General features: G+C 36.5%; 1 protein-coding gene across 1 annotated transcript in view; it reads right to left on the reverse strand.

Annotated features, from left to right (window-relative positions):
• NLK (nemo like kinase) overlaps positions 1–25,014 on the reverse strand; it is a 145,041-nt gene that overhangs the window by 43,173 nt on the left and 76,854 nt on the right. Inside the window, exons 2-3 of the mRNA XM_029211273.1 lie at positions 15,827–15,956; positions 7,280–7,335 (exon numbers count right to left, since the gene is read on the reverse strand). Of these exons, the coding sequence (XP_029067106.1) occupies positions 7,280–7,335; positions 15,827–15,956 (186 nt within the window). The remainder of the gene's footprint in view (positions 1–7,279; positions 7,336–15,826; positions 15,957–25,014) is intronic.

Here is a 25,014-nt window from a genome sequence, read left to right on the forward strand (position 1 = left end):
AGAGGCCCGCGTACCATTAAAAAAAAAAAAAAAGAGTCCGTCTGCAAATGCAGGGTACACGGGTTCGTGCCCCAGTCCGGGAAGATCCCACATGCCATGGAGCAGCTAGGCCCGTGAGCCATGGCCGCTGAACCTGCGCGTCCGGAGCCTGTGCTCCGCAACGGGAGAGGCCACAGCAGTGAGAGGCCCGCGTACCGCAAAAAAAAAAAAAAAAAAAAAAGTCTACAAATAGCAAATGCTGGAGAGGGTGTGGAGAAAAGGGAACCCTCCTATTCTGTTGGTGGGAATGTAAGCTGGGGCACCTACTGTGGAGAACAGTATGGAGGTTCCTTAAAAAACTAAAAATACAGTTGCCATATGGTCCAGCAATCCCACTCTCCCACTCCTGGACACATATCCTGACAAAACTATAATTCAAAAAGATACACGCACCCCTCCCCCATGTTCACAGCAGCACTATTTACAATAGCCGAGACTTGGAAACAATCTAAATGGCCATCGACAGATGAATGGATAAAGGAGATGTGGTATACACACACACACACACACACACACACACACACACACACACACACACAAAATGGACTATTACTCAGCCATAAAAAAGAATGAAAGAATGCCATCTGCAGCTACATGGATAGACCTAGAGATTACTGTACTAGAAGTAAGTCCAAAAGAGAAAGACAAATACCATATGATATTACTTATATGAGGAACCTAAAATATGACACAAATAAACTTACCTACAAAAAAGAAATAGACCCACAGACAGAGAACAGACTTGTGGTTGCCAAGGGAAAGTGGGGTGAGGGAGGGCTGTATTGGGAGTTTGGGACTAGCAAATGTAAACTATTCTATACAGAATGGATAAACAACAAGGTCCTACTGTACAGCACAGGGAATTATATTCAATATCCTGTAATGAACCATAATGGAAAAGATTATGAAAAAGAATATATATATATGTACGTGTGTGTGTGTGTGTGTGTGTGGTGTGTGTGTGTATATATATCTATCTATCTATCTCTGGGATGCAGGGTCTGTTCATTTCTTTTCTTTTTTTTTTTAAGTTCCCTAGGTGAATGTGATGTGCAGCCAGGGTAGAGATTCTCTCTAGCCCTCAGTTTCTCAACCATCTGAACTCTAAAGACTTTCATTATTATTCTACTTCAACCACTTCAAAGTGTGGCTTGAGATCTTGAAGGTACTACAACTTGTTCTTCCTTTCTTAGAATAATCTCCATATTCAAACCACACAACTACTCCTGCTGAGCCTGCTATTTGCTGTCATCCCAACATCTGTCTTTGGATCTTGCCTCTCCCCTTTCTCAGAGTACGCCAAGTCCTCTTCCGATTTCAATTGCTTCTCTACCGATGTGGCCAGCCATTCTGTAATGTTCTAAGCAGCCCCTCAGATTTCCTCATCTCCTTGTCTTGCCTCTGTAAATACCCAACCAGTCATCAACTCGACAACCTAGGCTGTTGAGTACATGGCTAAAGAAGTCCCAATCAATTGCCAAAAATCCTTCTGTCCTTTCACTATATTGTGCACAGCAGTCACTGCCTCTTAGCCCCAAAAGTCAGGTCCTTGTTAAGGTATTTTTAATTAAAAAATTTTTTTTGGTAAAGTATAAATAAAAATTACCATTTTAACCAATTTTACGCGCACCATTCAGTGGCATTAAGCACAATCACAATGTTATGCAACTATCACCACTATCCAATTCTAGAACTTTCTCATCACCCAAACAGAAATTCTTTGTTACGTTTATAAAGTACGCTTCCAATTCCGTCATTCCTTACCACAAAAATCTTTCATTGGGCCCTAAAATGCCTACTGAATAAAGATGAATTTCCTTAGTTCAACATTCAAGGCTCTCTATGACTTGGCCCTAACTAGCTTAATTTCTCATTATTCGTGCATTCTAAACTCTAGCCATTCCCTAAAAGATGCTGATACTTACTCCCTCCATTTGGAATATCCACCCTCCTCAATGTTACCCATCCAAATCCTTCTCATCCTTCCATACTCAACTGAAATGTCTTTTCCCCCACGAAGTCTTGTGTTTTCTTTTAAAGTCCCACATCACCTGTCTATATTCTTTTGGCACATTCTACCATATATAATAGTTTTTTCTTTACATCTTATCTCACCCCACAGACTTGAGGGAAACATTGTTCTTGAGGGAAAACATTAAGAGGCATCAGTGGGTTAAGAGCACTCTTGGCCCATTGGACCAGACAACATGGGTTCAAATCCCAGCTCTATCATTTTTAAGTGACCTTGATCAAGTTATCTACCTCTCTGAGCTACAGTTTCTTCATCTTTAAAATGGAGATAAAGGTATTTAGAACAATGCCTGACACACTAAATTTAAAAAAATTAAAGAGCCAAAGAGTCAGTAGATACTAAGGTGGTTAAAGTCAGGAATTTTGCTGTTCTTGGATTGTTCTGCTAATTTTTCCTTGGTTTTGTCTTTCTGTGTCTCTGTCCTAGGCTTCAGGGCTAAGGAGCCAGAATTGGTGACAGTGGGTAAGTGAAAGTTTTTGTTTTAAATCATCAAATGCTTTTCAAGTAATCAGCTTGGAAACTAAAATGGGAAAGAGTGAAAAATCAGATCCTCAACGCTCTCAGGATATGCAGAATTTTTTCTATCACTATAACTTTCCAACTTATAATTATTATTTACATGATTGTATCCCCCACTAGATTACAAACTTGAAAGGCAGAGACTATCTTATTTATTTAGCACCTACTATATGTTAGGCACTGTTCTAAGTGCTGGGAATACAACAGTGAGCAAAACAGAAAATAATTCCTGGTTCTAGGAACATAGTTGATGCTTATGCTTATCGAATAAATGAAGAGGAAATTCTAACAATATGGGAATCTTCAAAACTCCTAAAATGTAGATTTCTGGTCCTTGCTGGTACTGTTGTTGCAGAAAGAGTGTACTTATATATGCATATACACATTTTATTTTGTTTGTTCTTAGCTTTTCACTGGCTCCTAAGATTCCCTGAGGGTTATAGAGCTGTTACATAGCACTAGGGAGTTACATACTGTGTATATAAAATATAGTGTACTAACACTATCAGTTAAACTACTGCATCTGGGAGTAGTTTAAGCGATAGCATTACATTATTGCCTACCAAGGACTTTAACTGGCTGAACTGGATGTGTAGGTTCCCTCGCTGCCTTTACGACAAGAAATTCCTGTTTAAACACTGCCTGCACAAGCCAAACCTATTATTCAAACAGGGACATTTCTGAAAGTGAAGGAGAAACTTATTTAGTATTTATACCAGGACATCAGGTAAAATCCAGGAGTCCTAGCAAACTGGGACAAATAGTCATCCCGTTAGACTTCTTGTTTCCATTGGTTTTAGGTTGTAATTGTTTCTAGCACAGAAGACCTGTACCATCCATATTCTTCTCTATAAAATGCTAAGATTATGTTTCAAGTTAAAAAGAAGCTTTTCCCAAAGCAAGCCAAATTTTAAATTCTAGTCCAGTCGGCATCTAGTACTTTCTGGGAAGGGGCCTGTTTATGTTACAGAGTCCAGAATCCTGATGGAAGCATGATAAGTAATGTTTTCCAATCAAACAATTAGAAACTTGTTTCTCTTGGATGAAATTTCAGTAGGCTCAAAGTAATTAAATGCCAAACTGCTTTCATACACATTTCCAAATAGGAACTCAAAGTGCAAAATGAATAATGTAATCCTTTAACAAGCTGAAAGCTCAATTAAGAAAAAATATAATCTTTCTTAATTATTAAAGAATATATTTTCTAGGTGTATATTGGATTTTAAAACTATGAAAACACAGAAGCTAAAAGATACAGAGGTCATAGTAGAATTTATTGCTCTTTCCATACCTGACTCATCTGTTGAACCCTGTAGGAAGATTTGTAAACAGTTATAATCATTGTCTTTTAAAAAGTTGCTTAAGGAGATATCTAAAGATGCATGGTCTTTCAAAAACCCAAGCTAAATCTTTGGTGGGCACTGATATAATCATTTTTATTACAGTTTTAGGGAAAAACATATGATTAACTGTGCGATACCCATGTTGACACTTATTGTGATTGTGACACTTGATTACATCAAAATGTTCACAGACCTCAGATTTTCGAAAATGATATTAACTATTCAATTAGTTTTAAAAAGACCTGGTTTAAAATACTATTTGTGAAAACTTACATATGCAATATAACATCCTAATTTTCTAGTCTTAGAAAAAAGTGTAATGATATGGTACTGTATGTTCAATGGAAGATTACTAAAGACTATTTCTTTCCCTTTACAACTTAAATAATATGATATATATTTTTGACTCTATAAACTGACTCCTTTATCGACTAAATATTAGAACATCCATTACACAGTACACAGAACTTACCTAAAACAAGAGCCTCAAACAGACCTCAAAAATAGTTTCTTCAAAGCACAATTCCAAGATCATATATTTAAAATTCAAAATATTATCCATTCTAAAATCCTCCAACTTGAAAAAAGCACTGTCTAAAACCATGTGTAATGTGTATGCCATGATTTTGAGATACTATAGCAGGAGCTGCTGGCACAGAAGGATAATATACTAAGGTGAAATCAAACAGTAACTTGAGATCCTATTAATCCTCAATATTTTTGTGTTGTAGGTAGTAAGTTTTCTTATTTTTCAGAGGGAAACTGAGGGGAAAACTTTGCCTACAACAAATTTATTTGTATTAAAAAGCACAGGACACAGAAAACTTTCTACTTAGAATATCAGAAGAATCAGGCAGAGCATATATGTAATAACTAAGGCATTTCTTACATTTCCATTTAATAGCTGTTCTAAAACACAAAATTTTAGTGTTCTGTTTCCCAAGCTAAACCATGCCTTCCTAAAAAGTCTTTATCATCCTGTAGCAGCTATACGTTTAATTCTTTTTTATGTTAACAGGATTTGGTGCTTTCCAAATGGCACCACCACTGGAAAACACCTTTTTTCTGTGCATCATTCTACATATAGCTAAAAATTATACAACAGAAAAAAAGAATATTGACGTTTAGGTTTGAAGGTTTTTCCATCTGTAGCCAGCTAACTACTGTGAAAGCACAGGTGTCAATCTTTTAACCTGAAGGTAAATAATTAAATAAAAAAGCAAAACATTTAAGTAAATGGTGTACCAGGGGTTCTATGAATATTTTATGACAAAGGCTTCTAATTTAAACATTCATGAACAATTTTAGGGAAAGAATTTCATAGAAACATTCTGCTAGCTAATGAAATGGGCTGAAATCAGCTACCAACCACTCATGGTTTTAAACCATAACTATGCTAAAATTTCCTCTGCTCTGCAAGTATTTGAAATAATAATGAATCCAGGATCTCCCAGACTCAAATTATGGCCTATAATAATAAGTGATTGAGAACTCCTAGCTTATAAAAGCACACATAGGATTTTTAAAGGAATGACAAACCCAAGTACAAAAAATTAATGCCTGATGTAGACAATTCATGCTTGAACTATAAGACAGACATGGATATAATGAATTAGCTAAGTTCAGTGAAGAAAATCTAAAAATATCTGACATTTATTTAAAATACTCATATTCACCAATTATCTTATATGAAAACATTGATTCCCCACAGATGGCCTAAGTGCAGTAAAGGGTTAACTCAGCAGATCTGGGTTGCCCCAAACCTACACATTCCAAAAGTCTTTAGGACTGGCCCCCGACTGGCTCCCGGGAAATAACCTCTGAACTCTTGCAATATCCTGCCTCATATGAATGTCTTAGTATACCTGATGCTTTGGCCATACCAGATGGCTTACGTTAACAATGTGATTTATGGTGAACACCTGTTTTTGTTCACCTGGGGCCTGGGCCAGCTGTATTAGTTCAACCTCTGGGTGAGGAGAAGGGAGGAGGGCTGAAGGCTGAGTTGCTAAGGTCAGTCCCTAAGGCTCACTGACCTCCAATAAAAACCCTGGACACCAAGGCTCAGGTGAGCCGCCCTGGTCAATAACATTTACCTGTGTTGTCATACACTGTTGCTGGGAGAATTAAACTCTATCTGTGCAATTCCACTGGGAGAGGACAACTGGAACTTTGTGTCTGGTTTCTCTTGGATTCTGCCTTAGGTACCTTTTTCCTTTGCTGATTTTAATCTATATCCTTTTGCTGTAATAAACTGTAACTGTGAGTAGAACAGCTTTCCTGGGTCCTTGAGTCCTTTCACTGAATCATCAACCCTGAGGGTGATCTTGGGGACCCCTGACATACCTGTAAATCCAGTAAAATTCTTATTTAATAAAGAAAATTTCTTAATTTCCAAAGAGGCAGAGACAGTATTACACACTCAGAGGAATGCCTTCTAGTATGTGGATGCCCTTCTCACCAACAAAAAGGATAAAGAAGGTGGCTCCTGGCCAGGTGTAGAAAGTTGCTTCTGCTTAATGAAACAAGTACTGCCCCCACCCTACCAGCTTCCTTCTTTTCTTCAGTGAGGAGCCAGGTAATCTTCTAAGAAATGGAATCCTTAATGCTCTCACCTCAGTTGCTACCACTGACCTACAGCTGAGGAGAAAAGAACTTTCTCAATCCTTCTATCCTTAGATTAATTTTATACTTTTAAAAAAAGGGTGTGTCAGAACCATCTGGCCTGGCCCAAGATCTCATTTTTGTATGCCAAGAGGTATACAAAGACACTCTATCAGCCAGGAGCTGGTCAAGGGCCAGTCTCTTCTTTGGAATGTACGGGGGTGGAGCACCCCAAGTCCACTGAGTTAACCCTTTACTGCACAAAGGGATTAGTTCCACAAAGGACTGGTGGGATAAAATATCACCAAGAATTATAGTATTCAAGAGCTCTCTTTAATTTTCACCTTACCCCAAGTGGTGGATAAAAGGGCAGTATTACCTTCTTGACTGATTGGCAGTTGTTGTATAGTGATAAGAGCACTTTATTGAGTTCTACTACAACACAGCTGCCTCAATGGTTTCACCAGCAAAATGGGAATAGCAATACCTATCTCATAAGGCTGTGGGGATTAAATGAAATATCTGTTCAGAAGTCTTGTTTTGTGGTATCACCACTCAGGATATATTGATAATGCTGTGCTCTGTCAGATACTTGGGATTTCAAAATTACCTGGTTCCAGGTACTCAACCACTTCTGCAAGGATGAGATTTAATACACTTCAAGGCATGAACCCCAGAAGGTGCTAGAAGAAGAAATTAATAAAAAATTGCTCCCTTCTTTCACGTTCCCTGGTTAGGATACATTTCTTCAAAATAGTCAATGTGTGGAGGTTGGAGTATGTCAAGGGCAGAGAGTACCTGGGAAAAGGAAAAAAAAGAAAGCCAAATTTAGAGAAACAAAAAAGAAACAAAATATGACATAAATACAAAAAAACACTATTAACTCATTAATGATTTTAGGCTTGGTTACAACTGAACACTGAGATTAACTAAATTTATCAATCAAGAAACATGGTCCAAAACATTAAGATAGGTTTTGTAAAATCACTTTCAAAGACGATTTTACTTATGCCAATATCAGAGAGGCAACTGGGTTACACTACATGCTACCAGGACCCCTGCACAGGGGAGTGCTGGAAAGAAATGCCCGATTTTTAATAATCAGTGTTGCTTTAAGAGCATGAGGAGCCATATCTACCATTCATTCCTTTACTCCTCTGTTCATAAAATGTTTACTAAGTGCATTCTATCTGGCAGGTACTGTGGGAAGCTCTCGGGGAAAGCTGATTAATAAAACTGATAATCATCCCTGTTCTGGAGACATGGGAGAGGAAGGCATTAAACAAATAGTTACACAAAAATCTAATTGTGACATTTATTATTATGAAGGGAAAAAGTAAAGAGGAGTGGGAGAAAGAGCTTCCCTGAAGCAAAACTACTCTAAGAGTTGAAGGGCGAATAGGTGTTGGTCAGGCAATGTAAAGGCACTGAGGCAAGAAAGAACCGGGCAGATGCTAGAAACAGAAATGCCAGTGCTTATGGAACACAGTGGGTGGGAAGAAAATAGACTAGGATAAAACAGAAGAGAAAGGCAGGGTTATATCACACAAAGTCTCTTTAAATTATGGTAAGTGTTTTGGATCTTATTCCAAGTACAAAAAAAGAAGTCACTAGGGTAGGAAAAAAAGACTTTAAGGCATCTGAAATTCAAGTCCTTTATAAAAGCAGCACACTACCAATGTAACTTCTGCCATCGAAACACAACAAATAGGCCTTCTTTCCCTACCAGCTGTTTATCTACTCTTTTAAGCCCCATCTATGATGTCACACCTAAGAATCTGAATCTATCTTGCTAATGAAAACTACCAGGCTCAAAGGATACAGAAGAAATTATTTAACAGGAAATAAACTGTGTAGTACAAGTTCAAATTTTCTGATCTTTAGCTTAGTTTTTTAAGAAAAAAATTTTTTTATTATGGAGAATTTCAAACATATAAAAGTGGGCAGAATAGTATAAAGAATACACATGTAATCAAGACCTGGCCTTAGTAGTTATCTACACATGACCATTCTTGCTTCATCTATACCCTCCACACTACCTATATAATTTTGAAGAAAATACAAGACTTATTTCACCTATACATCAGTAAATATCTTTAAAAGATAAAAACTTTAAAAAAGTACAATTATCAAATCTGAAAATTTACTGTTTTTCAATACCATCAAATATCCAGTGCTCCAATTTCTAATTTTCTTATTTTTTTAAAAAAAGTTTGTTAATCTAAATCAGGAGCTGAAGAAGATTTATATATCATGGTTGATTTATGTCTTTCAAGTTTTACCTACAGATTTCTTTCTCTTTTCCCCTTGCAATTTATGTATGGAAGGAACTTTGTTCATTTTAAAGGTTGTTCTTTTTTCAGCCAAGAGTTTTTCACTTTAAAATTTTTAATTAAACTAAAACCTCCTGTATTGAAAAAGCTTTCATTCACTTTAAAACCAGTTAAATATAAAGGTTTTAAAATAGTTTAGATGTTTTATAAAGAATATCTATATTTCCTTTCTGAATTAAAATGTTTATACTTAGACTCTTCGTATAAATGGAAAATAACAGATTTTCCAGTTCCTTCAAAGAATAATTTTTATCATATGAAAGATAAATTATTTCATTTCTATATTTTTAAAAACCTATAATTAGCTAGTGTCACAAATTCACATAAATTCATTTCTCATTATGTGATAGAAAAAATTTTAACATGAATATTTGATGCTTGTGGAAGGCAGTTAAAAATTAATGTTTTACTTGACATCTTTTGGACTCTAAGCTCTGTATCTGAACAACATACATCCTGTCTTGGGGGAAAACAGAATGCAATGAGTGACAGCGTCCATTAGACAAAGCTATTTTACACTTCAAATCTATCTGCTATAATTAGAGGTTATCTAAAGGAAAGTGACAACCATACATTTTAAACCTTGACAGAGAAGAATGAGGCTTTCTTACTCCAAATTTGATGAGGCTTTCTGTAGAAAAGCCATATAAAACAGGGTTAGACATTTGCACCAAAGCATTTAGCTATGATTCTTAGCTTTGAAGGTACAATATTTTAAACTCTGCCTGGAATTTTTGAAATGGCTGTTGTCTTATACTCCTGTTCTCTCTACCACCTCAAAATGTTTATCGGATGATGGCATTCCACAGTGTTCCTAGGTGGCAAAAACAGTGCTTAGACCATTAGAGATGATACATGAATCTCAGAAGTGGTGTAAATGAGGAAGTGAGAAGGAATAGTAGCAGAGTTTCAAACTCCAGACTTCATGCCTGACTCACTATTTAAAAAGCCCAAGTCCTTCTATAACCCCTCTACTATCTGTGGGAATAAAGTACGTGAGATTAGCCTTATGATGTAAATAGGAGGACCCTTGTAAAGACTTTGACTTGTAAAGAGTCAAAGTATCCCAAAATACCACAGACTCGTCAGAAGATCTCAAATACAAAAAAAAGCAAGCAGACTTGTTTAATTAAAAAATGAACTAAAGCGGGCTTCCCTGGTGGCACAGTGGTTGAGAGTCCGCCTGCCGATGCAGGGGACACGGGTTCGTGCCCCGGTCTGGGAAGATCCCACATGCCGCGGAGCGGCTGGGCCCGTGAGCCATGGCCGCTGAGCCTGCGTGTCTGGAGCCTGTGCTCCGCAACAGGAGAGGCCACAACAGTGAGAGGCCCGCGTACCGCAAAACAAACAAACAAACAAACAAACAAAAATTGCTGTGAATAACTGCAATCCTAAATGTAAAGACTAAAAATTTAACTGTTTGTAGAGTGCATTCCCATATTTAAGCAAAGGAGCTCCCACCTCCCCATTCTCTCACCACCACCCCCACCCGGAATACATTTCAAGTTCTTTAAGGTAGCGACTATTACTATTACTATTTTTTATAGAGTTGTAAGATATAATAAAGTATACAAATCCTAAGTGTATAATCTGATTAATTTTTACATACAAAGTGTATAACAAGATAAATATTTACTCCATGGTTAAAATCTAGATCAAGAAATTAAGGATTTCAAGGCCCCCCTTGCTCCTTTCCAGTCAAAATCCAACTCTGCTCAGAGGTTACGATTATTCTCATTTCCATCACCACAGACTCCTTTTGCCTGTCCTTGAACTTTATACAAATTGAATCATAATGAGTGAAGACCTTTGTATGTGGCTTCTTTCATTTACTGTTACGCCTGTGAGATACACCCATGTGTGGATCCTCATCCTTTTTATTGATGTGCAGTATACCATTATATGAACTAACACAATGTATTTATCCAGAGTACTGCTGGCAAACTTTTCGGTTGTTTCCAAATGGTATCATGAATAAAGTTTCTATGAACATTTTTGTACATGTCCTTTGGTAGATGTATGCAGTCATTTGTCTTGAGTATACCAAAGAGTACAACTGCTGGGTCATTGGGCAGGTGTATATTTAGCTTTAGCAGAAACTGCCAGGTTTCCTAAGTGGTTTTACGAATTTCCATTCTCACCAGCAATGATGAGTTTCAGCTGATTCGCATCCTTGTCAACACTGGGTATTGTCAGTCTTTTATTTAAGCCATTCTGGTAAGTATATAGTAGTATCTCACTAGTCTTAATTTACATTTCTCTGATGACTAACAACTTTGAGCAATTTGTCACATGCTTATTAGCCACTTGGTTATCCTTTTATGTGAAATTCTTAAGTCTTTTACTGATGGGTAAAAATTCTTGATCTGTAGAAGCTCTTTATAAGATATATGATGTTTAGATACAGAATTTACAGTCTGAAAAATGTCAAGTAAAATACTTATTTCTAATGGTCTTCCTCAAATGCTAAATATTTATTTTAAAACTTGTTCTATCACACAATATATTCTGGAAACGAGTTTTTTGTTGGATAAGGCCTGAGGTCTGTCTTTTCATTCTCTTAAACTTCTGATGAGCATTGATTTTTAATGTTAATGGTGTCCTGTTTAACACTTTTTTTTAAAAAAGGTCAATGCTTTACTTCTCTAGTTAAGAAATCTTTGTTTATTTCAGTCATGAAGACATTTTCCTACGTTTTATTCCAGAAGCTTTGTAACTTTACTTTTCATATTTAAGTCTATGATCCATTTTGAATTAATTTATGTATATGTCAAGAAGTAGATTTTTTTCATATGGATATCTAATTGATTCCTGTTTATTTATTTATTTTTAAAAGTCTTCATTGAATTTGTTACAATATTGCTTCTGTTTCATGTTTCGGTTTTTTGGGCACGAGGCATGCGGGATCTTAGCTCCCCAACCAGAGATCGAACCTGCACCCCCTGCATTGGAAGGCGAAGTCTTAACCACTGGACTGCCAAGAAAGTCCCTGATTCCTGTTTATTGAAATGGATAGCCATTTCCCTCTGGATTGCAGTGGCACCTGTCTTGTAAATCAGGTGGACAGGTATGTGTATGTCAGTTTATAGACTCTATTCTGTTCCATTAATCTATTTTTCTGTCCTTGTGCTGCCTTGATTATTATAGCTTCAAGTGTGAATCTCCAACTTCGTTCAACTTCTTCAAGATTGTCTTGAGTATTTTAGGTCTTTTCCACTTCCATAAACTTTAGAATGTTTGTCGATTTCCACAAACACATACGCATAAAACCCTGCTGGGATTCTCTTTGGGATTACATTGAATACATAGTTCAACTTGGGAAGCACATGGGTATTAACCACAGTGAGTATTCCAATTCATGAACGCAAGAGCCTGTATTATTTTAAATGCATCAAGAATCTGCTCAGTACCACAAATTTTAGGCACAGAGCACACAAGACCAAATCCACTGATAAGTAACTTATTCTAAGTATCCTTTGCCTTTTCACACTCCTTAGCAGCAGAACCATTAGCATTAATAATGTCTGCAGCCAAACAGCTTGTCTGCGTTCAGAGAAGGGTCCTATTGGTATGATTCTTTATCCTACTTATGAACCTAGAGAGGCCTTATTTGAGTTCAGTCAGACTATACAGAGGAAAACAAATGATCCCCCTTTGCCTTCACTACCTCCTCTTTTGCCTCCTCTACTCCAGAACTAAAAGGTTGGGAAAAAGTAACTCCAAGAGAGATCACTGAGGTTACCATTCCAGACTCCGAGATTTCATATTTTATTTCCCTGTCACTTTCACTCACTCACTTACTCTTCAATAGACTGACTACCTACCGTGTGCTTAGTGCTATTGCCTAAGGACAAGAAAAACCCAAGAGCTCTATTACAGGGCCTCTTAGCAGGAATCAATAGGTCCTAAGGAGGCACTGGATGGGCATTAAAGGACTAGTAAAAGTCTAAAATGACATAAAAATTATGTGTATATGTATTTTTCCAAAAGAGGGCTCATGGCATTCATCAGATTGTCAAAGAATGAAAAAACCCTCAGTCATCCGTTTTCCATGCCGATAAAATGACAACTCTGTGTGTGTGTGCGTGTGTGTGTGTACACACACACACAAGTGCACAGATGGGCAAAGTAGAGAATATTTTGTCAGATTTTATAATAGCTCAGATTCTGACTAGACACTACTGAGAGGCCTGAACAACATCAATCTTTAGAAAGTTAAACCCACTTCTGTTTCTCTAAGTTGCTACATCAAGGCGAACCTATCCCTTTAAGATGAACCTATCCCTTTAAGATGAACAACCTTTAAGGAAAAAAATGTGCGCGCGCGTGCGCGCGCGCGCGCGCGTGTGTGTGTGTGTGTGTGTGTGTGTGTGTGTGTGTATATCTCAATCAGTCAGATCACCTGAAATCAATGAATATGATACAATGACTTTGAAGATTCTGTTCAAAAGAAAATCTAAAGGCTTCCAGGGTTTTGCAGCTATTCTCTGTCACATAAAAAGCCATCCAAATTAAAATCCAACCTTCCTACAACAGCCAGGTTAATCTTTCTAAATGCCATTTTCATCATGACATTCCTTTCTTTTCCTTCTATTCAATCAAATGTTAATCTCAAAAGGCTCATCTTAAGGTTTCTCCCTGTTTAAAGCATCTTTGAGATTTTAAGTCCATGACAATTACTCTCTTTTTCTTAATAGTACAATACTTGTCTGTCATCTTTCACCTGAGAAGCTTTAAAAAAATACAGCTACCGGGGTCTCAACCCCAGAGATTACAATGTAGTAGGTCTGGGATGAAACCCATGAATCTGCATTTTTAAGGCTCACTTGGTGATTCGAATATATTTCTAGGTTTGGTTGCCCAGCTTTTCACCATGCGCAGAACACACAGTGTCCTGTATTAATGTTTAACCATGCAGGCAGTCCTCCCACAGCACTGTTATCACAGTATCACATTACTAAACTCCTTGAGGGTGGAAACCCCTAGAAGCTGATGTAGTTTAGGGATATAGGATGTGCACAATAAATGTTTACTGAATTAATGAATATGGGCCCTGAAGCGAGACAGATTTAGACTTCAATCTGTGCCACCTTGACCTTGGGCAAATTACTTAACTCTAAGCTTTGGTTTCCTCCTCTGTAAAGTAGGGATAATAAGCCCTGTCTGACAAGACTTTTAAGTATTAAATTAATATATGTAAAGCATCTACACATTTTCTGACACTTGGTAACAAATGCTTAAACACCTGGTCCACTTCCTTCAAAAAAGGACCATGTTTTGAACTTTTCTTTGTACTCTCCACATGATCTAGCACTGCACTCTGCACACAGGACACAATTAATAAACATCTGTTGTCTTAACTACATCAAATACCAGTTGCCTCTTAGATTGGCATTCCACACATACCAGGTATGCTGGCCCTGAGATGCTTTTGTAGATCTCAGTGCACAGCATAAATTCATTATGTATAAAATAGTGGTGCCATGATGTCCCATCTCCAACTATTTGCCTCACTTTTGAACATTCCCACAGAAATCACAAGCACTGTCTTACGATACAGCTCAGGAGCTCGAACAGTAGTTGCTGTGTTTTAATATGTGTGATTTTCAAGACTGCAGTTTGTTTCTTTTCTTACACTACTCACTCTGACACTATCTTTGTAACTTAATTAGTTACTCTATAGGAATGAGTCATGAGCAAAGACAGCAACATATACAGATAGCAGCCTATTACACCATCCCTCCTTTATAAAAGAAGCCAAGATAGGTTTGAATAAACCATTGAAACCCTTAGAAAGTGAATTTCTGATGCCACCTTCAAAATATTTCTTTATTGTGGACCCCTTTACTTGAGGCTCTGACAATGTACATAAGGTTTGTACTCTTTGATGCTGGGGTGGCACTCACTCAGGCAAATTCAAGACATAACAAAGCAAGCACTAGACATCATTCTAAAATCACTTCCAAAATTTCAGGGAACAGTCATAAAATAGCAACAGGAATGATGTTTTCAAAGTTATTGAAACAAACAAACACATTGCTAGGCAGTCCCAACTGAATGAAAGACAAGCAGTTACTTTCTAAAAAAGTTTAAGGAAAATGGATTTCAAGAGGGGTAATCAATAAAGTGAAATGTGTCAAACCAAGGAGCTTCAAGTGAACGTATTATAAGTTTGATATTCCTAGTTTTACCAAATAGTTCAAACTTTTACAAATTTATCTCTTAAAGTGTGACCTACACTTCGGCCAAAGTTCTTCAGATTCCTGTGCAAACAAGCAGTCAGACTCACAAGAAATTACTGGTTTCCTGATTCTTATTTCAGCAATTAAAATAGCACTGGTTGAGTACCAAATGCAGAATGTGAGGCAGTTTTTCTTTTCATATGAAACTGAAAACTAAGAGTCCAATGCTAACATCCCCCAGGTAAATTTTACACATACCAAACTTTTAATTCAGGATTAGTTGAGAAGAAGCTCTCTCAAACCACTGTGATTCTATTTCCCCACGAATCCTGCCATCTCTAAACACAGCCATAAATAAGATAAACTATGTTATCTTTAAAAGCTGTATTGTTTTTAAGAGGAGAAACTTTTTTCTCACATCTTTAACCTCTGGTTTAAAATATTAAAAGATATAAATAACATTTAAAATCAGGGGCCAATTACTTCTATTTAAATCACTCAGACTACGTATTATACTCTATTTTTATGTTGTACATTAGTATTGTTCCCAAGCTAAATATTAACATTTGCTTTAAATCAATTAATATTTATCTGTCAATCAATAAATCCTAGAATTCACTTAAACTTGCTCATTCACAAAAAAGGTCTAATTTGTCTCAGGTTTCCAAATCCCTTAATATGGTACATGTACCCTTTTTAACTCTCTTTTGCTCTTTACTAATATAATCAAACATACTTAGGAAATAGTTTATCCCAAACACTGATTTCACTTACATTATCATGTTTAAAAAAACACAACATCTTCAATTCCCGGAAGACCCTTTTGCAAGAGACCAGATTCTGGAAGACGTTGGGCATCTTTTTGAGTGCTACTCTCTTTCCATCTCTTGGATCTGTTACTGACCTAAAGACACAATATTTAGGGGGAGAGGAAAAAAAGACAGAGAAATCAATCCCAAACTTTGTTCTTCAATGTTTCAGAGCATGACAAATACCTTTATGTTATTAAAACACTCAATATTAAATCCACTTAATAATGCTTCAGGTATCAGTGAGAAAGATTAAAAAAAGTATAATCAAAGAGAATGTTTAGCCTACCCAACTCATTTGCCATGCTTTTTTCTTTTTTTAAAATCCCTGTCTAAATTTCTATAAACACTTAACCTTCCTGAGAGGTCACTTAGCAATACATCGGAGGTAGGAGGGCTACTAGTGGTAAAGCCATTTTAAAGACGGGAGAAAAAGTATTGAACATTAACATGACTGAAGTCAAATTAGTTTTATGCTTTATTTTCAGAACCAAATTCAAGATGGAAGAAGTGTTCATTCAGATGTGGTCACTTTTAGTTGAATGTAGAGAATACAATTTGAGTATTTTGGTTTCTTATATAAATGAAACATCTTTTAGTAGTACGGGTTTCAGGACACAACAGTGTCCCCTCATGAGTCTGAGTGGCAGCTTAGGGGCTGTAGCTTCTAGGTTATGGTAACTTCTTCCCTTTTGTTTCTCAGTTCTTGGTATGATGGCTGCCCCTTGTGGTTACTCTCTTTAATAGCTCAGTGTCCACCTTTTCTCTCTTTTAGCCTTCTAACACCTATATTGCCAACTCCTTGTATTATATTTCCCTGTGTTTGAAATACTAATGTGTTTCCATTTTTCTGATTGGACCCAATCGATACATATTAAATCAAAGAGTTTTGCTAAACATGGCCAATTGGCCATCTGGCTAATCGAGTTTCCATGAATTAACCTAAAGCTTTTTTCCTTCGACCCATCATTGATGACTGGTTGTCTTTGTAGAATTTATTCCTGTCAGATTTCTTTTGCTAGATTCCTATCATGCTCGGCTACCATTATCTTTCATTTTCTGTTTCAGCCATTCAATGCTTTGGCTATTCCTCCCAGATTTGTATCATTTTGAAATCTGGTCGGTATGTCATCAATGCCTTTATCCAAGTTGTTAATTAAAGTTTAGAACAGGACTGAGGACAGAGCTCTGCAACAGATACAACACTAGAAGCCATCTATGAGGCCGGCATCCAATCATTAATCTGTGTATGGTTAGTCAATTAATTATTTATTTAATTAACTACAATCACTCAGTTTATTTCTTCATCTTGTCCACAAGGAAATAAGACACTCATCAAATTGCCTTCCTGAAAATAAAACATTCCTATTTTTTACCTAAAAATCATACCAAACTTCTTTATGAATATCATCACTTCTTTATAAATTTATCTTAGTGATTGCTACTTCCTAAGTTCTTGTAAAACTCCTAAACAATGCATTCTAGTATTTTTAAAACAGCATGAGGACTTCACTTTCTCCCACTGATTGAAAATTTGCTAAAACAATTAAATATTATCATTTTCAAGTCTTCAATAGCTTGAAATGTAATTCAACTAGGCTAAGAGACCTAACATTTTTGACTGTTGTTTAAAAAACACCAACCAAAATCCACAACATTGCTTAGAATCCACATAATCTAGGAAAGTAAAATAGGAAGGAAACCAAATATAATATTATATTGACTATTAACATTTTTTTTCTGTTTAAATACACCACTTCTGTAGCTAGATACTAGAAGATAAAAGTCAATGAAACAGCAAGGAAGGGAAATTCTGGATCATACACTGCACAGTAGTTATTGCCTCTAGAGTCTTCTTTAATCTAGAACAGTTAATTAGCATTTCTTTATCTTTTATGACATTGCCATTTTGGAAGAGTACAGGCCAGTTAGTTTGTAGACTGTTCCTCAGTTTAGGTCTATCTGGCATTTTCTTGAGATTAGATTCAGGTTCTGTCTTTTTCACAGGAATAACACAGATGTCTTCTTAGCACCACGTTAGGAGGCCCATGAAGTCGATTTTTCCCATTACTGGTGATAACTTTGATCACTTGGATGAGGTGTCTGTCAGGTTTCTCCACTGCAAAGTTACTATTTTTTCCCTTTGTAACTATGTAAATAGGCTATTCCTCATCAAACGCTGACCCACTACCTTTAGCACCCATGGATGTTTTTTTGCCTGAATCAATGATTACTATGATGTTGCCAAATGGTACTTTAATAATTTTTAATATGTCTAACAGCTAGCCTGCACAATATTAATTTTTAAAAATGAGTAAATTGATTTAACACAATACCCCTTCCAAAGACCTCATGCAGCAATACTTTGCAACTTCTGACTTCTTACTGGTCTTGACCCTACTGTGGTGAGGAAAGCTGCTGTAAGATAAACCCACTCCTGGCTCAAGGTTAGTCCTGTGCCTTGTAATGTTTTAAGGTAAAATTCACAAAGCAGCATTTTACTTTATTATTCATACAAAAGCCAGTCATGCCTGTGGCCGGTAACAATATAATCTCATGAATGTGAATGGCAGTGCGGTAATTTCACGCCATGTTGAGTTTGTTCTCTCTTAACTTGAAGTAGCAGATGCTTTAGTTCAGCACAAACAGTATCACAGAACACAGATAAGTGTGGAAGCCTGTTACACAGGAATTCTTTTATTTTCTTTGTTACTGAAAGGCTTGCTGTGCTTAGTTTCTCTGCTGCTGCAATACCCTGGTTATTTCAACCGCACTTGTTAATGAAGCTCCAGCTGAAGAGATAATGAACAACATTTAGGGCAACTTTCCTCATATCAGAAAATGGAGCCATCCTTCGACCTACAATTCACTTATGACCAGTTACTTTCTCTAAAATACTGTTCGCTCTAAATGAAAACAGTGCATCTGTTATTTCATCTGATTACCTTCATAATCATTCAAGTTATATTAATAGGCACTTACTTCCTCAGTTTTAAATTAACATTTGATTCTGTAAACATTACATTAAAAATAATGCTTTAGAAAGAGAAAAACAAAAACAAAAACAAAAAGTAAAGTTTTAAGGGTTGTGAGAATCTTTTCTTACATCTGCTCCGGGTACATCAATCCTTCTCTGCACTTAGAATTTAAGTTCAGCTGCTTTTTAAACAGCCAAAAGAATCCACGAGCCATTCTTCAGAGAGATACAGAGTCAGTCAAAAGAGTACAATACCAAAACAGGAAGCTTTTTAGATATGGTTGTGGTCGTTTTGTTGTGGAGTTTTCTTAATCCCAGGAAACTGTGACCACTGCCACAAATCTGCTTATATTACTGACAAGCAGAAGAGGTGAAATTAAACAAGAGTAAAACTTATCATTGGGGATACTTTCCCAGGCACTAGAATGTTACATTATAATATCTTTTAATTAGTATAACTAATCAGCAAGAGTCCCCAAGAAATTAAATGCTCCTCACTCATTTTATGTGAAGAATCTTTCCCCCATGTATTTTAGCAGTTTTAAAGTTCATGGTGCTAATACAGGTTTTTAACTATCCAAAGCAAAAAAAAAAAAAAAAAAAAAAAAAAAAAAAAGAGAGAATGCTTCAACTTGGATTAAGAAAATCAGGTTCTTCTAATTCTAGTCACATTAACTTGTAATCAGCAATTCTCTATTTTTTGCTATACATACTACAATTACTATGTCAACTGTACCAATACGGTACACATCTCAGTAATAGAACTTCCTAGCTAGGCTCTAAATATTTAATTATTGCCTTCACATTCATTTCAAGATTCACTTCCTTAAAAGTTATTTTTACTTGTATTTAGATTAAGTTTCCTTGAGAAAACAATAGCAAACTATGAGACAAAAATAAGTCTAGAAAATGTTTATTTGTCCTTAGTATATATTATATGTTCATGGACACTACAGGTTAAATATGGAATTTATTTGTATGACTCTCTGGTTTTTATAACCAGAACTTCAACAAGCTCTATCTAGCTTGTGTGCACTCTGACATAATATACAGAGTTGCAAACTATTTAGAAGCACAAACCTTCTAGGTTTCCCTGCCCCCACCCAAATACACATAGAAAAGGATTCTCATCTTTCATATTTAGATAATTTGTTCCATCAGTTGGGGTTTTCTGATGTTTGGTTTTTCTTTTTAAATGTTTATCCATATTTGGTATTTGCTGAGTTAGCTCTATACATAAGAAAGCAATCCTTTTCCTTTAAGATACTTATAAATGATCCCCAAATTTGTTAATCTGATTATTACAAGGAAAAAAAGGTCTTACACAGTAGCCAAACCAAAGCAGTGAAATAGTTCGTTCTTTCTCTCCTATACTAAAACTACTGATCAGGAGAAGCAAAACATCTACATTTAACTGAGAGAGTTAATAGGAACTTATCCTCTAACTCTGTGTCTAAGTAAGTATAAACAGCAATGATCCCAGCAGATGAGACACAGCACTGAGCCATGCTGATCTGTAGTGAGAGACCCAGGAAGGGAAGGAGGAAGAATAAGGAACAGGCAAGCCATCCAATATCAAGCTGTCACATTTATTTTCAAATACTTGTTATTGTAAGAGCTAACTTTTAAGACTGCCTCAACTCCCCAAACCAATAACCATTCAGTAAGTTAAAATATAGGTGAAAAATTATTTAATGCTAATTATTGTTGCCTTGGGAATATTTTATGGTTCTTTAGAGCATGAATTAATTAGTTCCATCCTTACTGTAGATGCTGGGAAGACAGAGACTCTTCCTCCTCAGTCACTGTCATATATCTCTGTGAGAGGGCTTCCCTGGTGGCGCAGTGGTTGAGAGTCCGCCTGCCGATGCAGGGGACACGGGTTCGTGCCCCGGTCCGGGAAGATCCCACATGCTGCAGAGCGGCTAGGCCCGTGAGCCATGGCCGCTAAGCCTGCGCGTCCGGAGCCTGTGCTCCGCAATGGGAGAGGCCACAACAGTGAGAGGCCCGCGTACCACAAAAAAAAAAAAAAAAAAAAAAATCTCTGTGAGAGTCTGACCGGCCTGCACAAAAGTTGCCACATTGCCTTTGCCTTTTCAAGGGGGATTTTCTCATGTTAGAGGGTGAACATGACATAGCCTAGTCTGCCAAGTTTTCATGGCACACTACCCACAGTCTTCTAGAAATAGACCTGTGAACATTGTATGGGGAGGAAAACCAGCTGCAATGAAGGAAAGGTTTCTGTACAAAACCACAAAGGAAAATAATTCACAACTGCAACTCCTTCTTGCATTTTAACAACTTTGGGCAACAGGAGGTTACAAAGGGTAACCAAAACTAAAACTATGTCACACAAAAATATGCTTGCTTTCAATCCCATTGATGAATTCCTGAAAGATACGTATTCAGTAACAGGAACACTGAGGAATATAAAGATTTTTTTAAAAAATTTAAAGATGGCAGTTTTTGCTGTACATTAGTTTCATAAATGTGGAAGACATCAAATGAAAGAAAAGGACAGTTTTACTCACATAGTAGGTTTATAAGATTATGGCTTTACCAATGTCAAAAATTGTAATGAATTTAGAAACAGAAACTTCACATCATCAGAAAAAGTTTTTAAATTATTATTATTTTTAAAGATTATTTATTTATATTTTATTTTTGGCTGCGTCAGGTCTTAGTTGTGGCATGCAGGATGTTTGTTGAGCCACGTGGGATCTTTCGTTGAGGCAGGTGGGCTTCTCTCTAGTTGTGGTGTGTGGGTTTTTTTCTCTTCTCTAGTTGTGGCACACAGGCTCCAGGGCATGTGGGCTCTATAGCTGTGGCACGCGGGTTCCAGAGCGCGTGGGCTCTGTAGTTTGGGGCATGCAGGCTCTCTAGTTGAGGTGCGCGAGCTCAGTGTTTGTGGCACACAGGCCTAATTGCCCCGCGGCATGTGGGATCCTAGTTCCCCAACCAGGGATCTAATCCGTGTCCCCGGCATTGTAAGGCGGATTCTTTACCACTGGACCACCAGGGAAGTCACAAAAGTTTTGTTTTTAATTGCCATAGAGAATGCTTTATCATTTGATAGTTTAGTGGTTAAGCTAATATTTTAATAATTAACATAAAATGTAAGTCTCAATATGCTATAAGTTAAAAGTAAACTGTCTGAACACACCAACAGTAAACTGCCATTTTTGAAATAAAAGGGAAAATTTGAATATGGTTTAAAATTATGACTATAAATTAAATTTCCATATTTTCTAGAGATGTATATACTAAGTATACATAGGTGAAATGATATGAGATCTAAGATTTGTTTTAAAATACTACAGTAATAAGTATTGTTGAAACAAAGCAAATATTGAAATTATTGAATTTCAGTAGTAAGTTAATGGGGTCTAATTATTCAAAACTAAAGAAAATGTGTATTTGTAAAATTACAAAATAAAAAAATGAAATGAAAAAAATTTAAATGTTATTCATAATAATGTTAAAAATATCCAATACTGGGATTAAAACTAAGAAAAGCTAAGCAAGACTTTTACACAAAAGGACTAAAAAACATCACTGAGAGAAATTTAAGACATAAATAAATGGAGAAACATACCATATTCATGAATTAGAAAACTACTCAATATTGTAAAAATTTCAATTCTCCCCAAATTGACTTATAGACTCAGTGAAATTCAAAACATGAAATGGTTTTCTGTGAAACTACACAAATTAGTCTTAAAGTTTTTATGGAAATGCAAATATGCCAAGGACAGCTAAGACACTCTTGAAGAAGAATAAGGTGGGAAAAGTTGCTCTACCAGATAAGAAAACTTACTATAAAGCCACAGTAATTTAGCTAATATAATAGACCAATGAAATAGAAATATGGCTCAGAAACAGATTCTCCCATATTTAGACACTTGGCTTATCATAAAGGTGGCTCTGCAGACAGGAAGGTTGTGCCTTAAGCTAGCGTTTCCCAATTTCAAGCCCATCCGTCTAAACACTGCTCTATAATACTGGGGCTAAGACTCTGCAAACCATGTTTTGGTTTTTCCAGCTAGCTTCAGGTTAGACTCTGCTAATAGAGGGCTTTAGAGGAGACTGCAAGGCTGGAGGAGCAAAAAGGAACAGAGGGCTCTTATCCAGATACATACATAATTCCTACAAATCAATTTTTTAAAAGGGCCTGAATAGGCATTTCACAAGAAAGGATTAATTCAAATGGCCAATAAACATATGAAAAGGAGCTTAACCTCATTAGTCATTTGGGAAATGAAAATTAAAACCAAATGAGAAAGTACGATATAACCACCAAAATGACTAATGTTTAAAAGTCTGACAATACCAAATGTTTGGTGAAGATGTGGTGCAATGTCAATTCTAATACACTGCTAGTAGAAGTGTAAATTGTACAATCACTTTGGGAAACAGGTTGGTTTTATATACTAAAATGAAAATAAATATACACTGGAACCCAGCAATTTGACTCTCAGGTATATACCCAAAAGGAATTTGTGTACCTATACACTAAGACACAAACAAGTGTGTGTGTCCATGGCAGCCATATCTTTAATACCCTTAAAACTGGAAACAACTCAAATATCCATGAACAGCAAAATGGATAAACAAATTGTTGTATATTCACATAATGGAATACTCTATAGTATTAAAATGAACTACTGCTACATGCAACAACATAGATAAATCTCACAAACATAATTTTGAGCCAAAGAAAAGTCACAAATGAATAATAAGATTTCTATATAAAAAATATATGCAAAGTTAAACTCTAATGTTTAGGGGTGCACACTTAGTAGACAGAAACTATTAAGAAAGGAAGTGGTTATCATAAAAGTAAGGACAATGGTTATCTTGGGGGGGTACTTAATGATGGGGCAGAGAAGAGAGGACTTCTGGGTGCTACCAATGTCTTATTTCTCATATGGATGATGGCTAGAGGTGTGTACTTTGTGATAAATCACAGAGCTGTATGTTTTATTTCGTATTGTTTCTCTCTGTGTGTTATTATATAACTAGAAAGGTAAAGGCTAACTTCCCAGTTAAATTTGAGCATAAAAAAGCATTTTAGATTGAGATCTATATAATGAGTAATTTTTAAAGAGGGTGATTCTTTCCTTTTTTCTTTTCTTTTTTGCATATAGATACACATCTACACCAGCCCAATGGATTCTATCATACCTTTCCTTGTGCCACTGGTTCATTCTGTAGAGAGGAGTATACATAACATCTTCCTTATGTTTTGATAGAATTCCAAAAGAATTCGCTTGCTTAAAAAAAAACAAACGTTTTCTTCATCATTACACAAGAATATGCTATTAAGGAGCATTCCACAGGACAGTGCTGTCAGCAGAATTATAGCAGAACTACATACAGTCCCACCCCTAATCTAATCACAATCTCCTAACTTCTATTGTGAAGCAAAATGCTGAAGCAGCTACAATATATAGATGTCCTTCAGGTTTTTAATTAGTTAGCCTTTTAAAAATAACCAAACCCCAAAATATTGCAAATACAAAACAGGAGGCAAGACTTCCAGCTGTGGCAAACTGAAGAAATCAGCAAATCCTCTACCAACAAAACTACTCTAAAACTGGACAAGTGTGTCAGAAACAACCATTACAGGACTCCAGAAAACAACTAAAGTCAAATGACAAGTTTAAAAGTGTTTATTTATGAAAAATGTAGACCTCTGGGTAAGAACAGTGGAAGTCAGTGGTGTTACTGCTTTGAGTTGCTCCTTATTCACCCCCCACCCCAAGCACAGTCCATGCAGTACCTGGGAAGTGCTGGCCACGGAAACCAGCGGCTTCACTGCCTGAGTCTGCTGAAGTGATTTGAAATGGAAGGCAAAAAACCCATACCCAGTGGCATTGAGAGTAAAACCATTTAAACCCAACTAGAAAAGAAGAGATAAAGCCTACAGCTCTTCTAGCCTGAGGCTGTTGTCCCAGTTGGGAAGAGGTGCAGACTAACAGAAATCCAGAAATTTAATAAGGAGATTCTGGAAATGAGAGCCACAGGGGGGCCTGGTATGCATTCCTGGCTAACTGGGGGCTGCGTATATGCTCAGAGTTGACTGGAGAGGTCCTAAGCTCTCCACCTATCAAGGGCTGACTAGGAGGCTTCCTACATATGAAGGGAAGAAATGAGAAGCTTAGCAGAAAGCAAAA

Source organism: Monodon monoceros, unplaced genomic scaffold, assembly GCF_005190385.1.
Source record: "Monodon monoceros isolate NGI ecotype Baffin Bay Population unplaced genomic scaffold, NGI_Narwhal_1 Super_Scaffold_9, whole genome shotgun sequence".
Lineage (NCBI taxonomy): Eukaryota > Metazoa > Chordata > Mammalia > Artiodactyla > Monodontidae > Monodon > Monodon monoceros.